The 25,750-nt window shown below is 44.8% G+C and overlaps 1 protein-coding gene across 3 annotated transcripts in view; it reads left to right on the top strand.

Moving 5' to 3' along the window:
• ARHGAP15 (Rho GTPase activating protein 15) overlaps window positions 1–25,750 on the top strand; it is a 978,992-nt gene that overhangs the window by 181,726 nt on the left and 771,516 nt on the right. For all 3 annotated transcript variants that reach the window (XM_077447752.1, XM_077447751.1, XM_077447750.1), the window contains exon 6: window positions 4,424–4,508. In XM_077447752.1, the coding sequence (XP_077303878.1) occupies window positions 4,424–4,508 (85 nt within the window). The remainder of the gene's footprint in view (window positions 1–4,423; window positions 4,509–25,750) is intronic.

Genomic DNA, 25,750 nt, shown 5'->3' with positions numbered 1-25,750 from the left:
ACTGCTAATGATTCTGAAATTAAATCCTGAGCCACACTCAGGAACACCACCAGGGGGAATAAATTGGTCCTGCTAAGACCAATGTACAAATGCATATTCCTTATGGATCCCTGAGAAGGTGTAGAATCGATACAGTGGCCGCCACTACTAGAAAGATTGGTGCTGTTTTCCAGGTCGTGTGCCTGGCGGCTGCCCTGCTGTGTAGTTACAGATGGAAAGATGAAAAAATTACTGAAGGTCCAACTTAAATGCTAGCATCTGGTTTTCCTAATGTTACGCCTGCTGTGTCCAACATATTTTGCTATATGTCGCTAGTGATGTTAGATCATTTTTTAAGATCTAGCAACATGATTTTGGTACTCATTTATGTAGTGAGGCATTAAAAACAATGAAAGCAGATCCAAGCCTTTCACATTTGAGTTTCAAATTTGGTGCAATCATTGGAGGATCTAAGTAGTTTTCCCGTGCCCAGAATTTGGAGTCTCTGACATACTGAAGGGTTAAACTGCTATTTAAAATAAGAGTAGCTGTCTTGTAACAAACTTGTCCCATTGTCAAAGAATGTATTCCAAGTAAGATTACAGTTAGCAGTTTATTAGTGTGCAATGTTTCAGCACCATGGACAGCAACACATTCCTATGTATATTATGCCTTGACTGAGTACAAGTGGGAGATACATGCATAAAGTCCTTCTGAAAGAAGGTATCCACACCATTTCCTACAATTGTCTCATACAGTGCTTCCAGAAAGTATTCACAGCGCTTCACTTTTTCCACAATTTGTTATGTTACAGCCTTATTCCAAAATGTATTAAATTAATTATTTTCCTCAAAATCATACAAACAATAATGACAACATGAAAGAAGTTTGTTTGGAATCTTTAGAAATGTATTAACAATTAAAAATGAAATAAAATATCACATGTACATAAGTAGTCACGGCCTTTGCTCAAAACTTTTTTGAAGCACCTTTGGCACCAATTACAGCCTTGAGTATGATGCTACAAGCTTGGCACACCTATTTTTGGGCAGTTTCTCCCATTCTTCTTTGCAGGACATCTCAAGCGCCATCAGGTTGGATGGGGAGCATTGGTGCACAGCCATTTTCAGATCTCTCCAGAGATGTTCAATCGGGATCAAGTCTGGGCTCTGGCTGGGCCACTCAAGGACATTCACAGAGTTGTCCCATAGCCACTCGTTTGTTATCTGGGCTGTGTGCTTGGGATCATTGTTCGGTTGGAAGATGAACATGCACCCCAGTCTGAGGTCCAGAGTGCTCTGGAGCAGGTATTCATCAAGGATGTTTCTGTACATTGCTGCATTAATCTTTCCCTTGATTCTGACTAGTCTGCCAGTTCCTGCTGCTGAAAAACATTCCCACCACCATGCTTCACTGTATTGGCTGGGTGATGAGTGGTGCCTGGTTTTCTCCAGACATGACGCTTTCCATTGAGGCCAAAGAGTTTCAATCTTTGTTTAATCAGACCAGAGAATTTTGTTTCTCATGATCTGCGAGTCCTTCAGGTGCCTTTTGGCAAACTCCAGGCAGGCTGTCATGTGCTTTTACTGAGGAGTAGCTTCTATCTGGCCAATCTACCGTAGAGACCTGATTGGTGGAGTTCTGTAGAGATGGTTGTTCTTCTTGAAGGTTCACCTCTCTCCACAGAGAAACGCTGGAGCTCTGTCAGAGTGACCATCGTGTTCTTGGTCACCTCCCTGACTAAGGCCCTTCTCCCCCAACTGCTCAGTTTGGCCAGGTGACCTAGGAAGAGTTCTGGTGGTTCCAAACGTCTTCGATTTGCGGATGTTGGATTCCACAGGATTAGGACCTTCAATGTTACAGAAATTTTTCCGTACCCTTCCCCAGATCTGTGCCTCGATACTTTCGAGGCTTTGAGGTCTTAATGGTTTGGTTTGTGCTCTGACATGCACTGTTAACTGTGGGACTTTATAATGACAGGTGTGTGTCTTTACAAATCATGTCCAATCAACTGAATTTACCACAAGTGGACTCCAATCAAGTTGTAGAAACATCTCAAGGATGATCAGTGGAAACAGGATGCACCTGAGCTTAAGTTTGAGTGCCATTGCAAAGGCGGTGAATACTTATGTACATGTGATTTTTTAATTTTTAATAAATTTGCAAAGATTTCAAACAAACTTCTTTCACGTTGTCATTATGGTGTATTGTTTGTAGAATTTTGAGGAAAATAATGAATTGAATCCATTATGGAATAAGGCTGTAACAAAATGTGGATAAGGTGAGCTGTGAATACTTTCCCGATGCACTGTTTGTATGTCCTGGTATAATAATGTTCTACGTCTTTTTATGAATACATTGATAAAAGGGACAGAACTTATAGGAGGAAGTAATGACCATAAACTGACAAAGACAGCAGAAAATACTGTAATTATGCTTTGCTCTAATTTCAAAGTAAACCGGCTATATATATGGAAAAATGCAGCCTGCTATTCCTTGTACAAATGCTAGATAATTGGCTGTGTTTCTGACCTCCTTTCAGGATCACCTCCTTGGAACAAACATTTAGATGTAAAGTTGGAAAAAATATGAAGTCTTTATCTACACACTTCAAATAGGGGTATTATGATAGCCAGGCAGCTAGCATTTAGAAGGCTGAGCTTAGCATGGCAGCCTCCATGTTTTTTCAAGTGGTAGCTTTTCTTTAAATTAGCCCCTTGAGTAATTAATACTAAAACATTGAAATTGAGATGTGTTTGTATTACTAGATGCTATTAAATGTGGCTTTCTCTGTAAATTGCAGTTTCTTGTTGCAGCCTCTGCAAACAAAAAAGAAACAGGTGCCTTTGTCAGGGCTGGTGGTGAAGGGGCCGACTTGGCATTAAACAGCAGTCTTCTTCAGGTGCCCTGAGATTGCTTGCACCCTTTCTTCTACTTTCATCTTGCCATGACAGTTAAAATGGAACTTTAGTCAGAAAATGCGCTTTAGTCCTAAAGCGCCCCTGCCCTTTGAAATCAATGGGCAGTGCCGCTGAAGCAGCTGCAAAGCGCTTCGGCAGAGGCACTAAACGGGCACTTTTAACACTTTATTTGGCCACTAGCGGGGATTAAAAGCACCCCGTTTGTGGGCAAAAAGTGATGCTAAAACAATGGTAAATCGGCGCTTTGCCACCGACGGCCCTACCGCCTCAGTGTGAAATTGATGTGCTGACAGCCTCAAGATTTACGGCTTCTCAGGGGCTCTGGGCCTCAGCAAAATGGCAGCTACCTGAAACAGTGACAATTGTGGAGGCAATTTACAGCACACACTAATTTTGGTAGAAGAATTATTGATGAGGAATGTATATTCCTTGCTAAAGAATAGACATGTGCACACTGAAATATTTTGTTTCGGAATTTCGTTTTCGTCGGAAAAAGAAATTTATTTAGTTACTCCTGAAATTCGTTTTTATTTAATTTGTTTCGTTAAAAAATGCACTAGTCCGAAAATCTGAAATAATTAAGGTCAAATCTGTCATTGAAGGCTTATGGTGTCTGTCGAATGTTCTAAGAAGATTCGACAGAGCAGCTAAACTGTACGGCGCCTCAATCGTACATTTCCGGTCGAATGTTCCGCCTACAAGCTATAGTAGAATGCTAATGTTGTATGACACTAGTAATAATTATATGTATTAATTATTATTACTAGTCAACCAACATTAGAGTTCTTCTATAGCCTATGGGCATTTGACCATAAATGTCTGCTCGTGGCGACTACTTCGTCGAATCTTCATGTTGAATCTTTTCGCTCGAATAATCTTGGACTAATAGAATTAGGTTAGGCACATTCGACCTTATTTGCTATTGTCTCTATAATGTTGAATCTTTTCTCTCTATATTGAATCTTTTCTCTCTATGTAGAATAATCTTGGACTAATAGAGGTAAGGTTAGGCACATTCGACCACAGGTTCGATGGACACAGATCACTATTGTCAGCGTCATGTCGAATCTCCTATCTATATCGAACTGTTGTCACAATGAAAACGAAAATAAAGCATTTGTTTATGTCGGAGCTTTCGGTTTTCGGAATCTACGTGTTCGTTATCGTTTGTTAAAATGATAGCGAAAATACCCGAAATTCGGACGAAAATGCATTCGGGGGAAAACGAATGCACATGTCTAGTAAAGAACAATATTTTTTATCAAGTTGTTATGGGCAATGCTCCACTTTAAGCTTTCCTCTGCCTGGTTTGATGCTGCAAGACCTCTTCACTCCTATCACTGGATGAATTTGCATCATGTCAATCCATGACTACTACTCTATATATAGAATATTTTGGTGTTAATTCTACTGTATATAAGCCTTTTTATTACATTGTCTATTGTCTACTAAGATTTCTTATAGATTTTCCTTCACAAACTTTAAGTACTTTTATTAATAATACACTTATGTTTCCTATATAGGAAAAACTGGGTCCCGTCCTATGTTGTTCTTTCTGAGCAGAAACTTGAATTCTACAAGGATGCCAAAGACCTGACCACGAGCTTGGTGAGTAGTTTGTAGAAGCTTCACCAGTTACAATCCATTGGACTACAGGGTAATATCATGAGGGCTTCAATAAGTTTTTAACCAGGCCTATAAAACAACAGTATAAAACACCACATTCAATATTTAGTTTAGCTATTTCCAGCCGGCTTGGTAGATAACCAATATATATATACTGCATATATTGTACAGGACACCAGGAATGTGCTTTGTTTCCCCAGTATTTGAGTTGTGGTCTCTTTAAGCTGGACAGTTTGAGGTGAGGTGTTCCAGGATAGTCCAGCTATAAAGGACTGGCTTTCATTATCTTCCAGATTGATAAGTCCTTATTAAGGACCCAGAAGGTCTGAGATTTGAAGAGTTTGGGTAGAGAAGAACCTCCAAACTCTGCTTGTTGCTAAATTCCAATATTTTTCATAAATGGTACCTCATCCCTATTAGACTGTAATTATGCAACAGGGGAAACTGGACTTTAGATTTTAGACTTTAGTGGTACCAAATTGACTAATAAAAGAAAATGTTGTAAAATATCCACTTCATGTATGTATATTTTATAAAAATTGTATTTATTAGTCACTTTGATACCCCTAAAGTCCCATCCGGTACCACCTTGTTGAGTAATTACAACCTCCAAACCCTGAGTATAAGGTCTCTGGTCCTGAAATAATTAAACCACATGCAAGGGAGTCTTGAAAAGGAGCAGGATGGAATCCGCACCTGTATCAGTGGCGCAGAAGGGAATGGTTCACAAGCTGCTAGAAACTAAGGTATTTGTTGATGAACCCCCAAGGCCTTTGCCGTTCTCTCAGACAAGTGGGAACCCTAAACCCAATATGGGCCTGAGAGTCTGGCAGGGAGCCTGTTGCATGGTTTTCTTACCAGGAAAATTAATTCATGAATTGTTTGCTTTACTTTTTCTGATGAAAGCTATTTGTGTTTGCCTGTTTTCCATATGGAATATATATATATATAAAATATATAAAATATTTATAAAAATGTGAGGGGTGTACTCACTTTTGTGAGATACTGTGTATCTATCTATCTATATATGTAAGAAGGCCAGTATGGTGGCCTGAATTTATGGGAGGAGCCCGGGGGGTATTTAACCAGCCCACTCGCCTGTGGTCTTTGTCGGTTTCCTGTGCGCAATACTACGTCACTAGGCCGACTACTCGAGTTTCGTTGCCGTTCGGATAACTTCTCTCTACTAGAAGTCTCGTGGTTTTCGTTCCCGTTCGTGTTTTGTACAACGTCTCTGGCTCGACTGCCGCAGGTAAGGGTCTCGATTGACCTTCCTTTACTAAGAAACATTTTTATTTTTGAGTATCGTTAAAACTTGAAATATCTCGAGTCATTCATTACGAAACCGGGTCGTTTATCACTCAAAACGCACCATTTTCGCAGCGCCCTTCATTTCACGGGCCTCATTTCGGTAGGAATTGCTCGAAGAAAAAACTGCACTGTTTTCGAAACTTGTTGTGTTGTCTGCCTCATCACCGTGTTCCACAGACAAATCGTTGCCAGTCGCATCACACGGCACAACGATTCGTACCTCTGCCACAGCTGGCTCACGTAGGTCATTTCATCATTTCACTCATTTCTGTCACTCACTGCGCTCCGATTTGAATGCAGTCGCAAATGCGCCGATTCGTTCCGGTGTGCCCCAGTTGCTCGGCCTCATTTTGGTACATGCTCCAGAGCCCGCTCGTTGCTAATCGATCCGGGTCTCTGTCATAGGAATCATTTCACTGTCACCTATTACGTTCCGAATCGAAACCAGTCGCATTTCTCAAACGCACAGGTTCGATCGACGTGTCCCAGTTGCGTTGGCCTCATTTCAGTACATGCTCTAGAGCCCGCTCGTTGACGGTCGCAGGCTGCGTCCTCTCCGATTCGTAGCTCTATCATGGGAAACATTTCATTGTCACGTAGTGCGTTCGGTTCGAATCCGGTTGCATCCCTGTGCATCGATTCGTCCAGACGGCCCCAGGTATTTTTTCAGCCTCATTTCAGTGCATGCTCCAGAGACCGGTTCGGTTCCAGTCTCAGTTCGGGGCCGGCCGATCCAGTCCTCTGTCATGACAGAAGTTGTTCATTTCATTTCACTGTCACGCTCCGCGGTCCGGTTCGAATCCAGTCGCACCTTCGCATGCACCGATTCGTTCCGGTTCGCCCCAGGTTATTGCCCACATTTCAGTACATGCTCCAGAGTCCGCTTTGTTGTCAGTCGCACTTGCGACACGACCATTTCGTGCCTCTGTCATGGCAATCATACTTCATTTTACTGTCACTTACAGCGCTCCGACTCGAATCCAGTAGCATCCGTGATGCATCGATTCGGTTCGGCGTGCCCCAGAGGGAACGGCCACATTTCACTTTCTCCACAGGTTGCCTTATTGTACGGTCACAAATCCAGCACTTATTTACGCTCCCGCATTTTGGACACAGGTCATCCCATCCTTCATGCAAATGATACGTCGAATTGGGACAGCAAAAAAAAAAAAAAAAAAAAAGGGGGGAAAATGAAGAACAAATGGTGGTGATAATGAAAGGAATTACAACGAAACTGTCTACTCACCGGTGCACCTCGCTCGTATTAGCCAACCGTTCGCGTCACTCTTCAGTTTACTTGTTAGGCTCCTCATCAGTTTGTCATCTGTTATTTCTCTCTCCAGGTCAGTCAAGTTCAGTAGGTCCACCCTGCACCAGCTTGGACATTATCTTCCCAGGTAAAAAAAAAAAAAAAAAAAAAGAGAGAGAGAGAGAGGGGAAGGCGTAAAAATGTGACAGCAACCATGCTGGCATACTTATATATATATATGAAGGCCGTGACAATATATATATATATATATATATATATATATATATATATATATATATATATATACATACGCATTCGCTCCCGCCTTGGCACTCAGCAACAGGTGGATTCACTTGATAAAATAGAGAAACAGTCTTGACTTATGTCACCCTCTATAGGTTCCGGTCGTCCATCCTTCGTCCCCAGAGAGATAGGACATCACTCCTAGGGCACGATTCACCTGGAGCCATGTCCCAAGTCGGCAGCGAAGACTTTACCGCCCCCTTGTCTCCTCGCCCGCCCTTAGTGAGCGACAGCGTACAGTCCTACAGGGGTTGGACTATCCCCAGGCTGACGGCAGAGCTGAGACGCAAGGGCATTCCCTTCCCCGCTACCGCTAGGAAGGCAGAGCTTTTCAGGCTCCTCTCCACCCCTCCGGCTACAGCCGGGCACAGTACCCCACCTCAGGCTTCTCTTCAGTCAATCTCAGCGGCTATTTCTCAGCTGCACTCAATGGTGTCGTCCTTAAACAACACGGTCACGGACGTCCAGACCAGAGTGACGCTTCTAGAGGCTCACCCAGCCACAGCCGCCCCTGTTCCAGTTACAGTCCCGCTACCACTGTCGACAGGTAACGCAGGGACATGTCCCGTTGTCCACCCAGCACATCTGGTGCCGGCCGGCATAAGGAAGGACATCTTGGACGGCAAGGATATCAACCTTGCCTCCCTGCTTATCTCAGTCCACGACCTTGCTGAGAACAAGGCCTACACATGGGGAGATGTCTCTGTAGTCCTCAAAGCCAAGGATCCCAGGCTGAACCGCAAACTTTCCATCCCAGAGTTTGCCCTAGCTTTTGGGATGCTTCGGGACGTCATTTGTTCAGCATCCCCCGCCAGAAGGGAAGAGCTGGACTTGTACCTCCACACAGTGGTGGACCTAGGTTACAAATACGGAGGCTTCGCCTTCTATGATTACCATTGCTCCTTTTCCGCCAAAGTAGCCGCTAAACTGGCAAAGTTCCAATCACCCACGGACTGGAGCCTGATGGACACCGAATTGTTCTGCCGGCATTTCGCCGGCCTTCGTTCACCTCTGTGTGCCATCTGCCAGTCCTCCACCCATACCGCCCCCTGATGCGCCAACGTCACGGCTAGCCGCCCGATAGAGTTCCCCTCCACCTCCGGCACAGGCCAAGGCCCATCAGGCCCTACACTGAAAACACAAGTGGACAAGTTTGGGCGTTCGGTCCGAACCATGGGGGGTGCGGCCATTTGTAATAATTATAACTACGGCTCATGTAATTTTAGCCAGTGCCGCCTATTGCACGTCTGTGTCATATGTCACAGAGCGCACCCCAGAAATCTGTGTGAGGTTAAAACTCGCAAGGGCTCATGACTGAGCCGCATAAACGTCCTATGCCTGGGCTTCTACCTCTCCATGCACCCCACTCCTTCACTAGCCACTTTCCTTTATCAGTGGCTTCACTACAGGCTTCCATACCGGCCTCATCTCCTTGCCCCACACAACCTACGAGTGCGGAAACCTCCGCTCAGCAGCTTCCGACGAGCAGGCCATTGATCAGTTGCTGCATACCGAGGTGGAACGAGGCTTCGTCATAGGCCCCTTCACACAGCCCCCCTTCAATATGTGGAGGGTTAGCCCTATTGGACTTGTCAAGGGCAAGTTTTCTAATAAAAATCGTTTGGTGTACGACCTGTCTGCGCCTCGTTCTTCCCACATTCCCAGCCTAAATTCCCTGATTCCTTCAGAAGAATTTTCATTAAAATATGCCTCCGTGGACATGGCAATCCAGGCCATCCTTGAAGTAGGCACAGGTGCGTGGCTGTCCAAAGCCGACATATCCGATGCCTTCAAACTGTTGCCTATTCACCCATCCCTCTGGTGCTGGCACGGCATTAAATGGAGAGATCAATATTATTTCGCCACTAAGTTAACATTTGGCTCCAAGAGCAGCCCCTGGCTGTTCGACACGTTCGCACAGGCTCTTGCTTGGATCCTTCGGCACAAGGCCTCTTGTCAGCAAGTTATCCATTACCTGGATGACTTTCTATTGATTGAACAGCCAGGCGTACCTCCAAGGGACCTTGGTAAGTTAAGGACCGTCTTTGGGAATCTCAACGTCCCCATCGCCGAACATAAGGTTGACGGGCCCGCACAATTTATCACCTTCCTCGGAGTCAATCTCGACACCAGCGCCATGCAGGCCAGCCTGCCCTACGACAAACTGACCCGCATCAGGGCAGTCCTCCACGAATTCACCTGCACCAGAGGATGTACAAAGAGGCAGCTACAGGCGCTACTAGGCATGCTGAACTTTGCCATGCGAATTATCCCACAAGGTCGCTCCTTTATCTCGCGCCTGTTGGTCTGCCTTTCTCAGGCACAAGACCCGGATCAGGTCCTTAGCCTGGATGTCGCAGCTGTAGCAGACTTAGCAATGTGGGACGAGTTCTTGTCCTCCTGGAACGGTATCTCCCTGTTCATCCCGTCCATCTCACCTCTCTCACCACAGGTAGTAACAGATGCCGCAGCCTCCACAGGATTTGCGGCTATTTTTGGCCACCATTGGTTCATCGGACCCTGGCCTTCTCAAATTCTCTTGATCCCTGGATTTAGTCAGTCTTCATCCCTTTTCGAGCTCTACCCCATTGTAGCAGCCGCCCAGCTCTGGGGTCATACCTGGACAGGACAAACCGTAGGTTTTACCACCGATAACCAGGCCACGGCCGAAATTATCAACAAAAGCAGGTCTAAGTCTCTCTCCGTGATGTCCTTCCTTCGCAGGCTGGTGCAGCTGTCTCTGCGACATCAGTTTAATGTGTACTGCACGTTTATCCCTGGAAAGCACAACCTTGCCGCTGAAGCACTGTCCCGTTTTAATTTCCTGTCCTTCTTCCGGCAGGTTCCCGAAACTGATACGGTGTCAGCGCCTATCCCACACTGGTCTCAGTTGACCCTGGACTAGAGCCGCATCTACACGGAGCCACTCGGCTCATCAACCAATCACTCGCAGACAACACTTTGAAAGCCTACCAGGGAGCCTGGAAAGCGTTCAATACATTTCTGGTTGCCTCCTCAGTAGGCACCCCAACTGATGCCAGGCATATACTAGCCTTCACCTTGTACTGCCATAGTCAACTGGCCTTGTCCTTCAACACCATCCGGTTATACTTAGCTGGCATACAGCACTACCTCTCATTACAGGATCCTACCAAACCGTCCATCTTCTCATCTCACGCTATCCGAGCCGTCCTGCGCGGCATTCAGAAACAGCAACCACCACACAAGGTCAAGCGCTCCCCATCACCAGTTCCATCTTCAGGGACATGTCCAACATGCTTATCAGCTACCCCTTCGGTGTTCTCCCCAGTATGGTCATACAGGCGGCCATTTATCTAGCCTACTACAGCTTTCTATGACCCAGCGAATTCACCCATAACAACACATGCAGTCCAGTCCTTCGCAGACGTCATCTGATCCGTCACCAGGACCACTTCATTCTCCACCTCCCGGTTACCAAGACTCAGCAAGCAGGCACCGGCGTAGCTATCCACCTCTACAAAACCAACAACGCCTGGTGCCCGGTCGCTGTACTTTCACAGTTGCTCTCTCTTCTACCCGAGCTCCCGGACTCTTGTCCTCTGTTGCCCTTCCCGGTCAAACCACTAACGAACCACCAGTTCATCAAGCATGTAAGGGTTCTTCTCCGCAATTTGCTCCTCAATCCCGGTGAGTACTCCGGTCATTCCTTCCGCATCTGAGCAGCTTCATCTGCATCCCGGCACGGGGTCCCGGACCACGTCATCAAAAGATTGGGCAGGTGGAAATCGGCCTGCTTCTCTCGATACATCCCTAACCCACAGGTAGAAATGTCTCGGGCATTCTCCCAACTGGCTCAGTAAGATAAAGCTGAAAACAATAAATATCTCTTACCCCTACCTAAGTGTTTTTGCCCCCTTATTTTGGTATACCGTCCATTAGACCAGGGCACACTTTCAGGTCCATTTCATATAGGGTATCTTATCATAGACTTGTATTGCTCAGATACGTATCGGACATAGGGCTTCGACCATAAGTAAGAAGGCCAGTATGGTGGCCTGAATTTATGGGAGGAGCCCGGGGGGTATTTAACCAGCCCACTCGCCTGTGGTCTTTGTCGGTTTCCTGTGCGCAATACCCACCCTCCCATCCCCTTTTTTAAGGCATTTCTCAAAACATTTCTCTTTAAACTCATTTATTTCTAATCACTGGGTATGCCCCCTTATTTTGGTATACCGTCCATTAGACCAGGGCACACTTTCAGGTCCAGCAGTGCCTTAACCCTCTTGGGCATGGAGTTCACCAGAGCTTCACAGGTTGCCATTGGAGTCCTCTTCCACTCCTCCATGACGACATTACGGAGCTGGTGGATGTTTGAGACTTTGCACTCCTCCTCCTTCCATTTGAGGATGCCACACAGATGCTCAATAGAGTTTAGGTTTGGAGACATGCTTGGCCAGTCCATCACCTTTACCCTCAGCTTCTTTAGCAAGGCAGTGGTCATCTTGGAGGTGTATTTGGGGTCGTTATCATGTTGGAATACTGCCCTGCGGCTCAGACTCTGAAGGGATCATGCTCTATTTCAGTATGTTCTATTTCAGTATGTTACAGTGCATTTTGGCATTCGTGGTTTCCTCGATGAACTGCAGCTCCCCAGTGCCGACAGGAGCCATGCAGCCCAAGACCATGACACTCCCACCACCATGCTTGACTGTAGGCAAGACACACTTGTCTTTGTACTCCTCACTTGGTTGTTGCCACACATGCTTTGCACCATCTGAACCAAATAAGTTAATCTTGGTCTCATCAGACCACAGGAGATGGTTCCAGTAATCCATGTTTTCAGTCTGCTTGTCTTCAGCAAACTGCGGGCTTTCTTGTGCATCATCTTTAGAAGAGGCTTCCTTCTGGTACGACAGCCATGCAGGCCAATTCGATGCAGTGTGCGGCGTATGGTCTGAGCACTGACAGGCTGACCCCCCATCCCTTCAACCTCTACAGAAATGGCAGCAGCACTCATACATCCATTTCCCAAAGGCAACCTCTGGATATGGTGCTGAGCACGTGCATTTCTTTGGTCAACCACGGCGAGGCCTGTTCTGAGTGGAATCTGTCCTGTTAAAACCGCTGCAGCTCAGTTTCAGGGTCTTGGAAATCTTCTTATAGCCTAGGCCATCTTTATGTAGAGCAACGGTTCTTTTTTTCAGAGCCTCAGAGAGTTCTTTGCCATGAGGTGCCATGTTGAACTTCCAGTGACCAGTATGAAAGAGTGAGAGCAATAACACCAAATTTAACATACCTGAGACCTTGTAACACTAATGAGTCACATAACATCAGGGAGGGAAAATGGCAAATTGAGCCCAATTTGGACATTTTCACTTAGGGGTGTACTCACTTTTGTTGCCAGCAGTTTAGACATTAATTGCTGTGTGTTGAGTTATTTTGAGGGGACAACAAATTTACACTCTTATACAAGCTGTACACTCACTGCTTTACATAGTGTAATTTCTTCAGTTTTGTCACATGAAAAGATATAATAAAATATTTACAAAAATGTTAGGGGTGTGCACACTTTTCTGAGATACTGTATGTATATATATATATATATATATATATATATATATATATATATATATATATATATATATATTGTGGCAGCAGGCAGGTAAAGTCACCTGGTTGTATCCAGGATGGTAAATATGTGTGTCCTAGATTCAGGCTTTATGCAGACTTTTACAACTAGAGGGGAAGAGTTAATGAGCCCAGCTGAAGTAAGTGGGCTCATTAAGACCTCTACAAAAAACCCCAGCATGCTTAGGGAGATGCTCCATCCTGGAACCAGTTTTGTGTGTATAGACTGGGGAGTCTGAGATCTGTTCTGTGCGGGGAGTTAACGCCTGTGTGGCAAACCCCTACAATAGAGACAGGGACTGGGGCAGCACAAGGCTGCACCCAGTTGTTAGACAGGGAGTCTACGTGTGTAGTTAGAGGTCAAGCTGACCAGGATTTATTTTCTTGTTTTATTTTGTTTGGCTGTTATATGTATCACTGCATGTAGCCTAAATAAACCGGATCTTTTGTTTTTTGAACCTACACCGCTGTCTGCTGTGCCTGACTTTGTGTTGTGAACCCATCCAGGGGGTCACACACACCCGCTGCCGAGCTAACCCCTCACAGTTGGTGGAGAATTTTGGCACTTTTTTTTTGTTAAGGCCAGCATGGAGGAGATACTGAGACAGCTGGCTCTAGCAAATGCAAACCAGGAACAAGCAAATGCAAATCAGCAGCAAACAAATGCAGGTTTACAAAAGAGCCTTGCAGCCCAGCAGCAGATAAATGCAACTTTACAGCAGAGTTTGGAAAAACAGCAGAAGGCTCACCAGCAGAGTTTGGAAGCTCAGCAACAAGCCCAGCAGCGATCTGAAGCCCGCTTCATAGACCTGTTGCAGAAGCAAGAGCAGAATTTTCAACAGAAAATAGAGACATTAATACAGCAACGTCCGCAGACCAATGAAGCAAGTGGTTACAATAATACCGCATCCTTTGGTGTGAGCCGTTTACTGACAAAAATGACTGGAGAGGATGATCCGGAGGTGTTTTTGACCACATTTGAAAGGACTGCTGAAAGGGAAAAGTGGCCTAAGGAGCAATGGGCTGGACTGGTGGCCCCTCTGTTAACTGGGGAATCGCAGAAAGCTTATTATGACCTAGAGCCTGACCAAGCAAAAGACTATGTGGTGCTAAAAGCAGAAATATTGGCACGGCTGGGTGTCACCCTGGCCGTCCGGGCTCAGCGTGTGCATAACTGGACTTTTCAGGTTGGAAAACCTCCCAGGTCTCAAATGTATGATCTCATTCACCTGAGCAGGAAGTGGCTGCAGCCAGAGACTTTGACTGCACCAAACATTGTGGAACGTGTGGTTATGGATCGTTTCCTGAGAGCTCTTCCTACTGCCATCCAAAAATGGGTAAGCCATGGAGACCCAGAAAATGCAGATAAACTTGTGGATCTGGTTGAGAGGTACTTGGCTACAGAGAACCTGACCACCTCTTCCAGGGACTCACGGACTTTCCCCCCTAAGACCAGATCATCCCCAGTGACGGGTAAGATGACTCCAAGGGGTGAGGGTGGAGAGAGTGAGAGGGTGGGAGTTCTACCTAAGGTCTGGCGGGAGCAGCCCAGGAAGCCCATGCTGCAAGAGGCAGCGAAAAAGATTATTTGCTACCGCTGCCGGCAAGAGGGACATATTGCAGCCAATTGCCCAGTTGTGGATGAGCCTATGCAATGTGACTTTATAAGGGAGAGACGTCAGTCGCTGTTTGCGACAGTTGCATGCACTGCCATTCTGGGACCTGAGAGACATTTATGTAAAATGTGTATTAATGGTAGGCATGTTGATGTGTTGCTAGATTCAGGTAGCCTGGTAACATTGATAAAAGCTGAATTAGTTACTACAGAGGTCTCTGGGAAGAACAGGGTGGCTGTTATTTGTGTGCATGGGGACACCCGAGAGTATCCTGTAACTTCAGTGTTTTTTGAGACCCCCAAAGGTAACCTCTCTCATCAGGTGGGGTTAGTGTCTCACTTACCACATGATGCTATTGTGGGAAGGGATTTTCCAAAATTCTGGGAACTCTGGGATTGTCCTGAGCCCCCCACTGGTGCCCCTATAGACCAGGAAGATGACCAGAATTCCTCTGGGAGTGGTAAGGACTCTCCTGAATTTCCCTTGTCGGTATTGGCGGGGGAAACTCGAGAAACTGGGGAGGAGCCAACATCCTCAGTTGAAAACATGCCGTCTGTGGAGTTTTCGGACCTTGAGGTTCACAGGGAAAATTTTGCCACAGAACAGTTAAAAGACCCCACCCTAATAAAGGCACGGGAAAATGTGGTGAAAATAGATGGCGAGTTAGTGAACCCAGATAAGACTTGCACTTACCCGTACTTCACTGTGGAAAGGGACCTGCTGTATCGAGTGGCTCAAAGGGCAGAAGAAACCATTGAGCAACTTGTGGTGCCCAAACCTTACAGGAAGTTGGTGTTAGAATTGGCCCATGGGCACATTCTGGGAGGTCATCTGGGGACCGAAAAAACCAGAGAGAGGGTACTGCAGAGATTCTATTGGCCTGGGGTCATGAAGGAAACAGAAAATTATTGTTCCTCCTGCCCTGTGTGTCAGAAGTCGGCACCTATGCCACATTTCCGTAACCCGCTGGTACCTCTTCCTATCATTGAGGTCCCCTTTGAAAGGATCGCAATGGATTTGGTAGGTCCGATAATGAAGTCCGCTAGGGGGCATCAGTACATTTTGGTTATATTGGACTATGCCACCCGTTATCCGGAAGCAATTCCTCTCCGAAATACCTCGGCCAAAACCATAGCCAAAGAGCTATATCTTGTTTTTAGCCGCTTGGGTATTTGTAAGGAACTGCTTACGGACCAAGGTACACCCTTTATGTCCCGGGTTATGAAAGAATTATGCAAGTTGTACAAAGTGAAGCAATTGCGTACATCTGTGTATCACCCCCAAACAGATGGGTTGGTTGAAAGATTCAACAAAACCCTAAAACAAATGTTAAAGAAGGTGGTGGATAGAGATGGAAAGAATTGGGATTGTCTAATACCCTATCTGATGTTTGCCATTAGGGAGGTACCCCAATCCTCTACGGGTTTCTCACCCTTCGAGTTGCTCTATGGGAGACACCCAAGAGGGCTGCTGGATATCGCCAAGGAAACTTGGGAAAATGAGAGTTCTCCTCACAGGAGTGTGATTGAGCATGTTGCCCTGATGCAAGATAGAATTGCACAGGTAATGCCAATTGTAAAGGAACATTTAACCCAAGCGCAGTTAGCACAGCAGAGAGTGTACAACCGTGGGGCCAAGACATGTACTTTTTCCCCGGGGGATAGGGTCTTGGTGCTAGTCCCTACGGTTGAAAGCAAATTTCTGGCCAAATGGCAAGGTCCATATGAAGTAATTGAAAAAATTAGTGAGGTGAACTACAGGGTTAGACAGCCAGGAAGGCGAAAGCCGGAGCAGATCTATCACGTCAATCTGCTGAAAGCCTGGAGGGATAGGGAATCCCTAGTCGCAGAGACTTTGTCACAAGTACAGCCTGATTGCTTAGTTCCTGAGGTTGGAATAGCAGACACCTTATCGAAAGCCCAACAACAGGAGGTTAAAGAGTTTGTACTTCGTAACAAAGAGATTTTCTCTGAGCTTCCGGGACAAACATCTGGCGTAGAGCATGACATTATCACCCCGCCAGGAGAAAGGGTAAAACTAAAACCTTATAGAATACCAGAGGCCCGACGGGAGGCAATACATAGGGAGGTTCAAAGGATGTTGGATTTGGGTGTGATAGAGGAGTCCCAGAGTGACTGGTCCAGTCCTATCGTACTAGTGCCCAAACCTGATGGGAGCTGGCGGTTTTGTAACGATTTTCGACAATTAAATAAAGTTACAAAATTTGACACCTACCCCATGCCGCGTATAGATGAGTTGATTGACCGGCTGGGAACAGCCCGATATATGACAACTCTTGATCTCACCAAAGGGTATTGGCAAATTCCCCTGGCCGAGTCGGCCAAGGAGAAAACTGCGTTTGTAACCCCAGATGGGGCATTCCAATATAAGAGAATGCCGTTTGGGTTACAGAATGCACCGGCAACATTCCAGCGGAAAATGGATAAGATTCTGAGGCCCCATCATAAATATGCTGCAGCTTACCTGGATGATGTGATTATCCATAGCACAGACTGGGTCTCACATTTGCCAAAAGTACAAGCAGTCCTAGACTCTATCCGGGAAGCTGGGTTTACGGCCAATCCAAAGAAGTGTACCATTGGACAGAAGGAGGCCAAATATCTTGGGTACACTATTGGGAGGGGGGTGATAAAACCCCAAGTCAATAAAGTCGAGGCCATACAGAGTTGGCCACGTCCCAACAGCAAGAAACAGGTACGAGCCTTTCTGGGAATCGCTGGCTATTATCGACGATTCATTCCCCATTTTGCTTCTCAGGCTGTGCCCCTCACCAACCTGACAAAAGGGAAAGAGTCGGTTATGGTTAAATGGTCCCCAGAGGCTGAGGAAGCATTTCAGTCCTTAAAAACAGCCTTATGTAGCCAGCCAGTGTTGTACTCACCAGACTTCTCTAAGGACTTTGTTGTACAAACTGATGCATCAGACGTTGGGTTAGGAGCAGTGTTATCCCAGGTCTGGAACGGGGAAGAGCACCCAGTCATTTACCTCAGCAGGAAGTTAAAGTCCCATGAGGTAAATTACTCCACGATTGAGAAGGAATGTTTAGCAGTGAAGTGGGCTCTAGATTCCCTTCGGTACTATCTGCTAGGTAGGCACTTTGACCTGGTGACTGATCACGCTCCTTTAAAGTGGATGGCTCAGAACAAGGAGACCAATAGAAGGGTAAATAGGTGGTTCCTGGCCCTACAGGAATTTAACTTTACAGTTAAGCATCGCCCTGGTGTTAAAATGGGGAATGTGGATGCTTTGTCTCGGATACATGCGTGTCTGACTGCTGGTGTTACAACCCCAAGGTTGAAACAAGAGGGGGGGGTATGTGGCAGCAGGCAGGTAAAGTCACCTGGTTGTATCCAGGATGGTAAATATGTGTGTCCTAGATTCAGGCTTTATGCAGACTTTTACAATTAGAGGGGAAGAGTTAATGAGCCCAGCTGAAGTAAGTGGGCTCATTAAGACCTCTACAAAAAACCCCAGCATGCTTAGGGAGATGCTCCATCCTGGAACCAGTTTTGTGTGTATAGACTGGGGAGTCTGAGATCTGTTCTGTGCGGTGAGTTAACGCCTGTGTGGCAAACCCCTACAATAGAGACAGGGACTGGGGCAGCACAAGGCTGCACCCAGTTGTTAGACAGGGAGTCTACGTGTGTAGTTAGAGGTCAAGCTGACCAGGATTTATTTTCTTGTTTTATTTTGTTTGGCTGTTATATGTATCACTGCATGTAGCCTAAATAAACCGGATCTTTTGTTTTTTGAACCTACACCGCTGTCTGCTGTGCCTGACTTTGTGTTGTGAACCCATCCAGGGGGTCACACACACCCGCTGCCGAGCTAACCCCTCACAATATATATGTATATATGTAGCACTGACCCCTGAAGGAGCTACTGGTTTGAACTGGGCCTATACTTTTCAATCCCCTTGGCACAGCTGTGGTGCAATGTAATACAGTACAATATAAAGCAATGCAAAGTACCTGTATATACCCTCAGGATGCACTGGCTCCACCTGGTGGGGAAGAAACAATACGCCACACAACTGGATACTTAACCAGAAATATTTTTTACTATAACATATTTCAACAGGTGGTTACAGTAATTGTGCTGTCATCCTAATGTAGGATGACAGCACAATATATTTCAATATAACACAATATAAGATACTGTATGTATGTATGTATTTATATAAACCTGGGAGCCCCCTCTGCTTTAAAGGCTTGACGTGAGACCTCACTTAAAGTACTTTAATCCGGGGTTTTCTTTTCTTCGCTAGCTAATGTCACTCCTTTGTATTTGTAATCCCAAAATTCATGGAGGATTAAGCTGAAATGCTCCTGGTGTAACTCCAGTAACTTATTTACAAATGCTGTGGCATCAAAGTAGATAGGCCTCAAGCTTTCTCAGTGTCAGTTGCTCTGCTACACCTCCATGGAACTGCAGGCTCCAGCAAGGCCTGTTTGTGAGTCTAACTGCATGCAAAGTTAACAAACAGTGGGCCGCAACCCGCTCACCAACTGGATCAGGCTTCCGCGTGATCAATTCGGTCCGGTGACTGTAGCTTGCCTTTCCGTCAGCTGGGCCAGATGCTCTGTATCGCTCCGCTGAATTGATCCGGTTATCCGATTCTTCGCTAAGTGTCTTTGGACCTTCTCAATCCGGCTACCGTCTTTCAGGCTCCGCCAGGCCACTTCACAAAAACAAACAGGCTTGCGCTCTGCGATAGCTATCAGCCACTGTCTCTCTGGAAACCTCTCCACAGATCCACACAGGCAGGCAGCGTGGTCCCAAGAGACCTAAAATGGCTGCTCCGGTTCCCTTTATTCCTTATATATATGTATATATAATCCAGTGGTTGCCACAACACACATATCAGAGATAAAATTGACCCGGTGCGCAGCAAAGACTGTAGTACATATAATCCAAAAGAGAGAGCAGTACTCACTGGTCTTGAGAGGTAAACGCACAGTGAAGATTTGTCCTGAGGAAGATGAGCTTGTGCCCCGTCAAAATAAAATCTTCACTGTGCGTTCATCTTTCAAGACCCGTGAGTGCCGCTCTCTTTTTTAATTTTATATATTAGCTTTTTATAGTCTTTATACTTTCTGTAAGTATTTAGACTATATTTTTACTATAATGTATCCCCAAGGAAGAGAGCGTTTGAGATCCTTGAAATGTGTAATGTTTTTATGGACATTTGAACCGTAAAAAAAGGGTGCAATCCAAAACAACCAGTCTTCACACATTTCAATTTGATTCTCTCATACCTCAATGGTTTTTTAAGATGCCCAAGCAAGGGAGTTTTTTGCTCACACTACACTATCTCCTTATACTCTTACTAGATCATACCAAACACTTATACTAAAACTGGAGAGAGTGAAATCTGGTGTAGCTGTGCATAGAAACCAATCAATTTCAAGGTTTTATTGCCAAAGCTTAATTGAACAAACTGAACTTAGAAGCTGATTGGCTACCATGTACAGCTGCACCCAATTCTGAGTGCACCAGTTTTAGTAAATCTTCCTCTCTGTGTGAGTGCCTTAAAGGATCTCTCACTCAAACTTGAAATTACAGTTTTGATTACACACTAGCAGGTTGAAAAAAGACTAGACACTCATACCTCGTATAGGCTCTAGTACAGGAATATGCAATTAGTGGACCTCCAGCTGTTTCAAAACTACAAGTCTCATCATGCCTCTTTGTGTCATGCTTGTCACTGTCAGTCTTGCAATGCCTCATGGGACTTGTAGTTCTGCAACAGCTGTAGGTCAACTAATTGCATATCCCTGCTCTAGTATATCATTATTAACCCCCCTGGCGGTATTCCCAAGTCTGGCTCGGGGTGAAAATTTTGTACCATTAGCGGTAACCCCCGAACCAGACTTGGGACCGCATCACAGGATCCAGGAAGAGGTTACTTACCTTGTCCCTTGAATCCAGCGATGTCCCTCTGCTGTACGAGTGAGCCGTCCTCCGCTCGATCTATCACAGAGCCGAGCTCCGTCCCCTGCGAGGGTTGCGACGCATGGGGACGGAGAACGGCACCAAATTTTAAAAGTAAAACACACACATTACATACAGTATAATATAATCTTACAGATTACATTGCTGTATGTAATTATTTCACATCCCCTTTGTCCCTAGTGGTCTGCCCAGTGCCCTGCATGCAGTTTTATATTATAAAAACTGTTCTTTATGCCTGGAAACTGGAGATTGTCCATAGCATCCAAAACTGTCCCTTTACATCAAAAATGGTTTTAGACCAGCTAGAAAACAGCGATAATAAATTGGAATCACTCGCAGAATTGAGCGATAGCGATTTGTGGGGAGATCCGTCATCAAATATTGAAAAGTAATGACAGTGACAATTCTGCAACTGAGCAAATTTCTGTGTTTTTGATTTGATTACATTATTGAATATTTTTTATTATTATTATATTATTATTTGGTATAATTATTTATAGTTATTTATTATATTATAATTTATGATTTCCTTTTTCAAACTTTATCATACCTGGGATGTTTGCTAGACTTTGGACAGATTTATGTGAGTTATTCCTAAGAATTACAGAACTACAATATAAAACGCAAAATTTTCATGCAAAATAATTGTACCGCTTTCAGCACCTAAAATCTGAAATAACCGTACCGCCAGGGAGGTTAAGGGGGTCTCACTTTTTGTTTTTAATGTTTATTTATTCAGCGCAGATTGTTTGATAATTGGACCAGGTAACAGATCTAGGAACACCAAAGGGCCAATCTCACCACTGCACTTACCAAGAAATAGAACAAGCCAGTAAATTGCTTAGCCTTCCAGCATCTATGTTAAAACAAACTATCAATCTTGTATGGACTGGCCCTTTAACAAAAAAATACTCTCTATAAAACTGGCTTCGCAAAGTATCTCTTTAGATTATATCAGCTGTAGCTGATGCAATTCCTAGCCTCAGCACCAACTGCAAAATCCACTTTGTACTTTTTTTTCTCTCCCTTTCTGCCGGAGGTAAGGCTATTGATCATCACTTTCCGAGATGTGACGAGTAAGTTGTTTAGACAAATCTACCATGTACCCTCATAGCCTTAAATATAATGCTGTTAAAGTTTACAAACCTCTGCGTGGCAGAAAAGGGAGAGCCAGTCAGTGAGAGGATGATAACGTAGCAAGAGCGGAGACGCTTGTGACAGAGCCCTATTGTGAAGGCTACCCAAGGCTGGATGAGACCTGCCATACCTTATTGGCATGACGGCTGCCCGGGAAGGTGGTTTTATAAGCTGAAGTCACTTAGAATAAGCCATGTCCTCTTTTGGCAGGTGACAAAGATCACTTTAGTCCCTGCTGCCAAGAGTATCTGTCATAACAGATCTCTTTCTAATAAAAGAAGAAAAGACGAAAAACAAAGCAGAAAAGAAAATGATATTTCGTTATTTGTCACTGACACGAAAAGGGGGAGAGGAGGACGCATTGTCAGAGCGGCGCTTCTGTTGAAATGAACATCAGTGAAGCCTTTGCTGCTTCTGTGGGCTTGACACAGAAGTTGCTTTGCAAGCAAATCTGAAAGGTTTCAAATGTTGGAGCCATAATAAGTTTTGCTGGGAAGTTAGTGTGCAATGGGGTTGATTTACTAAAACTGGAGAGTGCTAAATCTAGTGCAGCTCTGCATAGGAACCAATCAACTTCCAGGTTTTTTTGTCAAAGCCTAAGTAAGAAGCTGATCAGTGGCAACTGGTGTGTTTTTTTTTTTGGGGGGGGGGCAAGCAACCATCCACCCCACATGGCACCCACCCTCCGCTGGTCCGGCACTTACCCCATCATGGCGGGTGGCAGGCAGCGTGGTGCAGCGCCTCTGCTCCGAGTCCTCTCCTCCATGGCGGCTTCCAGCTCCTCCTCTCCTCCTCCTAGGTGTCCAATAGGAACCCCTGTCCTTCCAGCCAATCGGATGACCTGTGTCAAAACCAGCTTCCTGATTGGCCGGGAGGAGGATCAGTGTTTCAACACTGAATATTCATTTATTGTTGTAACACACCTGAGTGGGCTGACAGTGCACTCTCTGCTACCTGAGTCCACCCTATATTGAAGCCTATTAGAGCCTCTGGCTCTAATCTGTGCTTCGAAAAAACAGCCCTCCTAACTGGAATTCATGCACCAGTGGGGATGGATGAATGGATAGAGGAGGCAATGATAAACAGGGGGGCGGCCCCCTGTGTCCCCTTAATAACCAGGCCGCCCCTGAAGCTGATTGGCTACCATGCACAGCTGCACCAGATTTTGCACTCTCCAGTTTCAGTAAATCAACCCATTGCATCTTACTAGAGGGGGACATATGGGAAGGGTCAACAATTCCTGCCAATTCACACCTTTTTCTTTAGTGTGGTTGCCAGTGAAGCTTGATATTACATCAACCATTATGAGGAAAGTACAATGTATTTTTAATAAGTACAGACAACTGTGACAGTTGAGGGATAATCAATAGGGAGATGATACCATACCATATACAACAGAAAAGATGTTTCTACTAGAGCCTTACTATAAAGGCTAAAGGCTATGCAATGCTGCATGACTACCCAAGGTCCTAGCATCAAATATATTTTTTCAAAGCCCATCTTCAGGAAAAAAAAGTAATAGAATTTGTAAGTAAATGGTATTAAACCCAACCTGTAAAATATTGTAGCTTACCCATCCTTATATATGGTGGCTCCGTTAGAGTCTATTTTAGGCTTTGTTTCCTTTATATTCAACAGATGATCCAGCCAGTAACACACTTCCTGTCTAAGCCCTTGTACACACGGTCAGAGATTCCGACGGAATGTGTCCTATTGGACCATTTTGTTGGATAATCCGACTGTGTGTGGTCTCCATCAGACTGTTTCCGTCGGAGTATCCAACGGACCAAGTTTTCCAACTTGTCTGTCAAATTTTCCAACAAAATGCTCCAATCGGACATACTCCGATCATGTGTAGCCTACTCCGACGGACAAAGTGCCACAAGGGCTTAGAGTGTCTCCACTCAGGAAGGAGGGGCAATGGAGACACTTTTGATCAGTAGCCTTGTCAATCCGGGGAGAGGGTAGTATTAGATTCACTAGCAGATTTGGGTGGACTTCACTAACAAATAAAGCTGACCTCCAGCTAACACTTTTAAAGGACCCAGTATATCGTATCTCTCAAAGTGCACAGAACATGGAAATGCAATCATTTTAGTAAATATAAACTGCTAAATACCTTTTCTCATCAGCAGTAAATAGCAGTCTTGTGACTTCCATCAATCTCTGGTTAAAGCTTGTAGGAGGAGTTTTCATTTTCCTTGGACTGTCCTATGAGGTTGCAGGACTCCTGACCCTCTGTCTGGACAGTGCTGATTGGCCCTGTTCGGACAAAACGCGCTCTCCTAAGAAAAATTCAATGTTCTAGCAATACACACCAAACTGAGCATGTGCAGAGTGCCCTGAGGCTCTGTACTGTCAAGAGATAGATTGGAGACTGTGGAAGAAGGGGAGGATCAGAGAAGACATGATCAAACATCCTTTTTACACAATCTAGAGGATAAACTCCTTAGGTTCCACAGTGAGTATGAAAAGACGTTGTGGGTGGTCCCACGCAGATGACTAGATTTTAATGGTAAATAGTAAATGGAACTGCTGCCCCTAATAATACAACCACCTAAATGGAGCATGGGGTATGTAACAGATTGAAGAAGTAGGTGTGGCGCTGTTCTTACCGCTTGCCGACTGCCTCACGCGGATATACATTGGCAGAAGGGCTCATACAGGCAAACTAACGTACCTGTACATTGCCCTTTAAGAGGTGGCCAGCGGGCGGCGTGTGTGCCCACGGCAAGCTCCGTGAGTTGGGTCGCGGGTCCCACAGACTTGATCGCCGCGGGGATACCCGCAATCACCTCACAGTTAGAAACACTCCCCAGGACACACTTAACCCCTACACTGACCGCTAGTGGTTAACTCCTTCACTGCCAGTGTCATTTACACAGGAATCAGTGCATTTGTATAGCACTGATTGCTGTATAAATAACAATGGTCCCAAAAATGTGTCAAAAATGTCTGATGTGTCCACCATAATGTCGCAGTCACGATAAAATCGCAGCCATTACTAGTAAAAAAAATAAAAAATTTATAAAAATGCCATAAAACTATCCCCTATTTTGTAAACGCTATAACTTTTGCGCAAACCAATAAATAAACACTTATTGCGTTTTTTTTAACCCAAAACATGTAGAAGAATACGTATCGGCCTAAACTGAGGAAAAAAATGTTTTTTATATATTTTTGGGGGATATTTATTCTAGCAAAAAGTAAAAAATAATGCGTTTTTTTTTTTAATTTTCGCTCTTTTTTTGTTTATAGCCCAAAACATAAAAACCACAGGGGTAATCAAATACCACCAAAAAAAATCTCTATTTGTGGGGGGAAAAACAACTATTTCAATTGTCAGTTAAAGCGATGCAGTGCCGAATCGCAAAAAGTGCTTTGGTCAGGAAGGGGGTAAATTCTTCCGGGGCTTAAGTGGTTAAAAAACAATCCAGTGCCAGGAGTCTGAGTGCTCCGCTAACACACTCCAGCCAGTGACTTATATGTGACAAAATAAATAAATTAACAGTCCTTAGTGCAAATGAATTATAAAATATAAGGTGACCAGTGCTTTAAATACAGCCAGTGTTCTAGCAAATTGATTAATATAAATAATACATATAGATATTGTGACATAAGTGCAATCATAATAAAGTGACTGGTGCTTTAGTGAACAAATTGATATCACAGTCCTTTTATGTAAACACAAAGTCTTTTTTGTAAAAAGTGACAGGTGCTCTTCAATCGTGTATACCTTTGTGCTGGTGCTTTTTACAGTGCTCCCTTATAGCTGTTGCACTCACTGGAGCTATTCACCCCTCAAAGGGGTATTTCACATTCACAGTGTTTGCCACTGTGTGGCAGTTTCCGGATCAACGCCCTTAGAGACCTCTCCTTGCCTTGCTCTTTTAAATAATCTGTTTCATCCACATGCAGAGAAAAAATGTTCCCATAGCATAATACCATTTGCCAAAAGTTGTATTGAGTGTATACAGTTGAAAACATACTCACATCATCTCAGTATGTTTAAAATGTTTTAA

This window comes from Lithobates pipiens, unplaced genomic scaffold (assembly GCF_037356315.1).
Source record: "Lithobates pipiens isolate NorthernLeopardFrog02 unplaced genomic scaffold, aLitPip1_a1.2 Scaffold_22, whole genome shotgun sequence".
NCBI lineage: Eukaryota > Metazoa > Chordata > Amphibia > Anura > Ranidae > Lithobates > Lithobates pipiens.
This window is presented reverse-complemented; position numbering and strand designations above follow the sequence as displayed.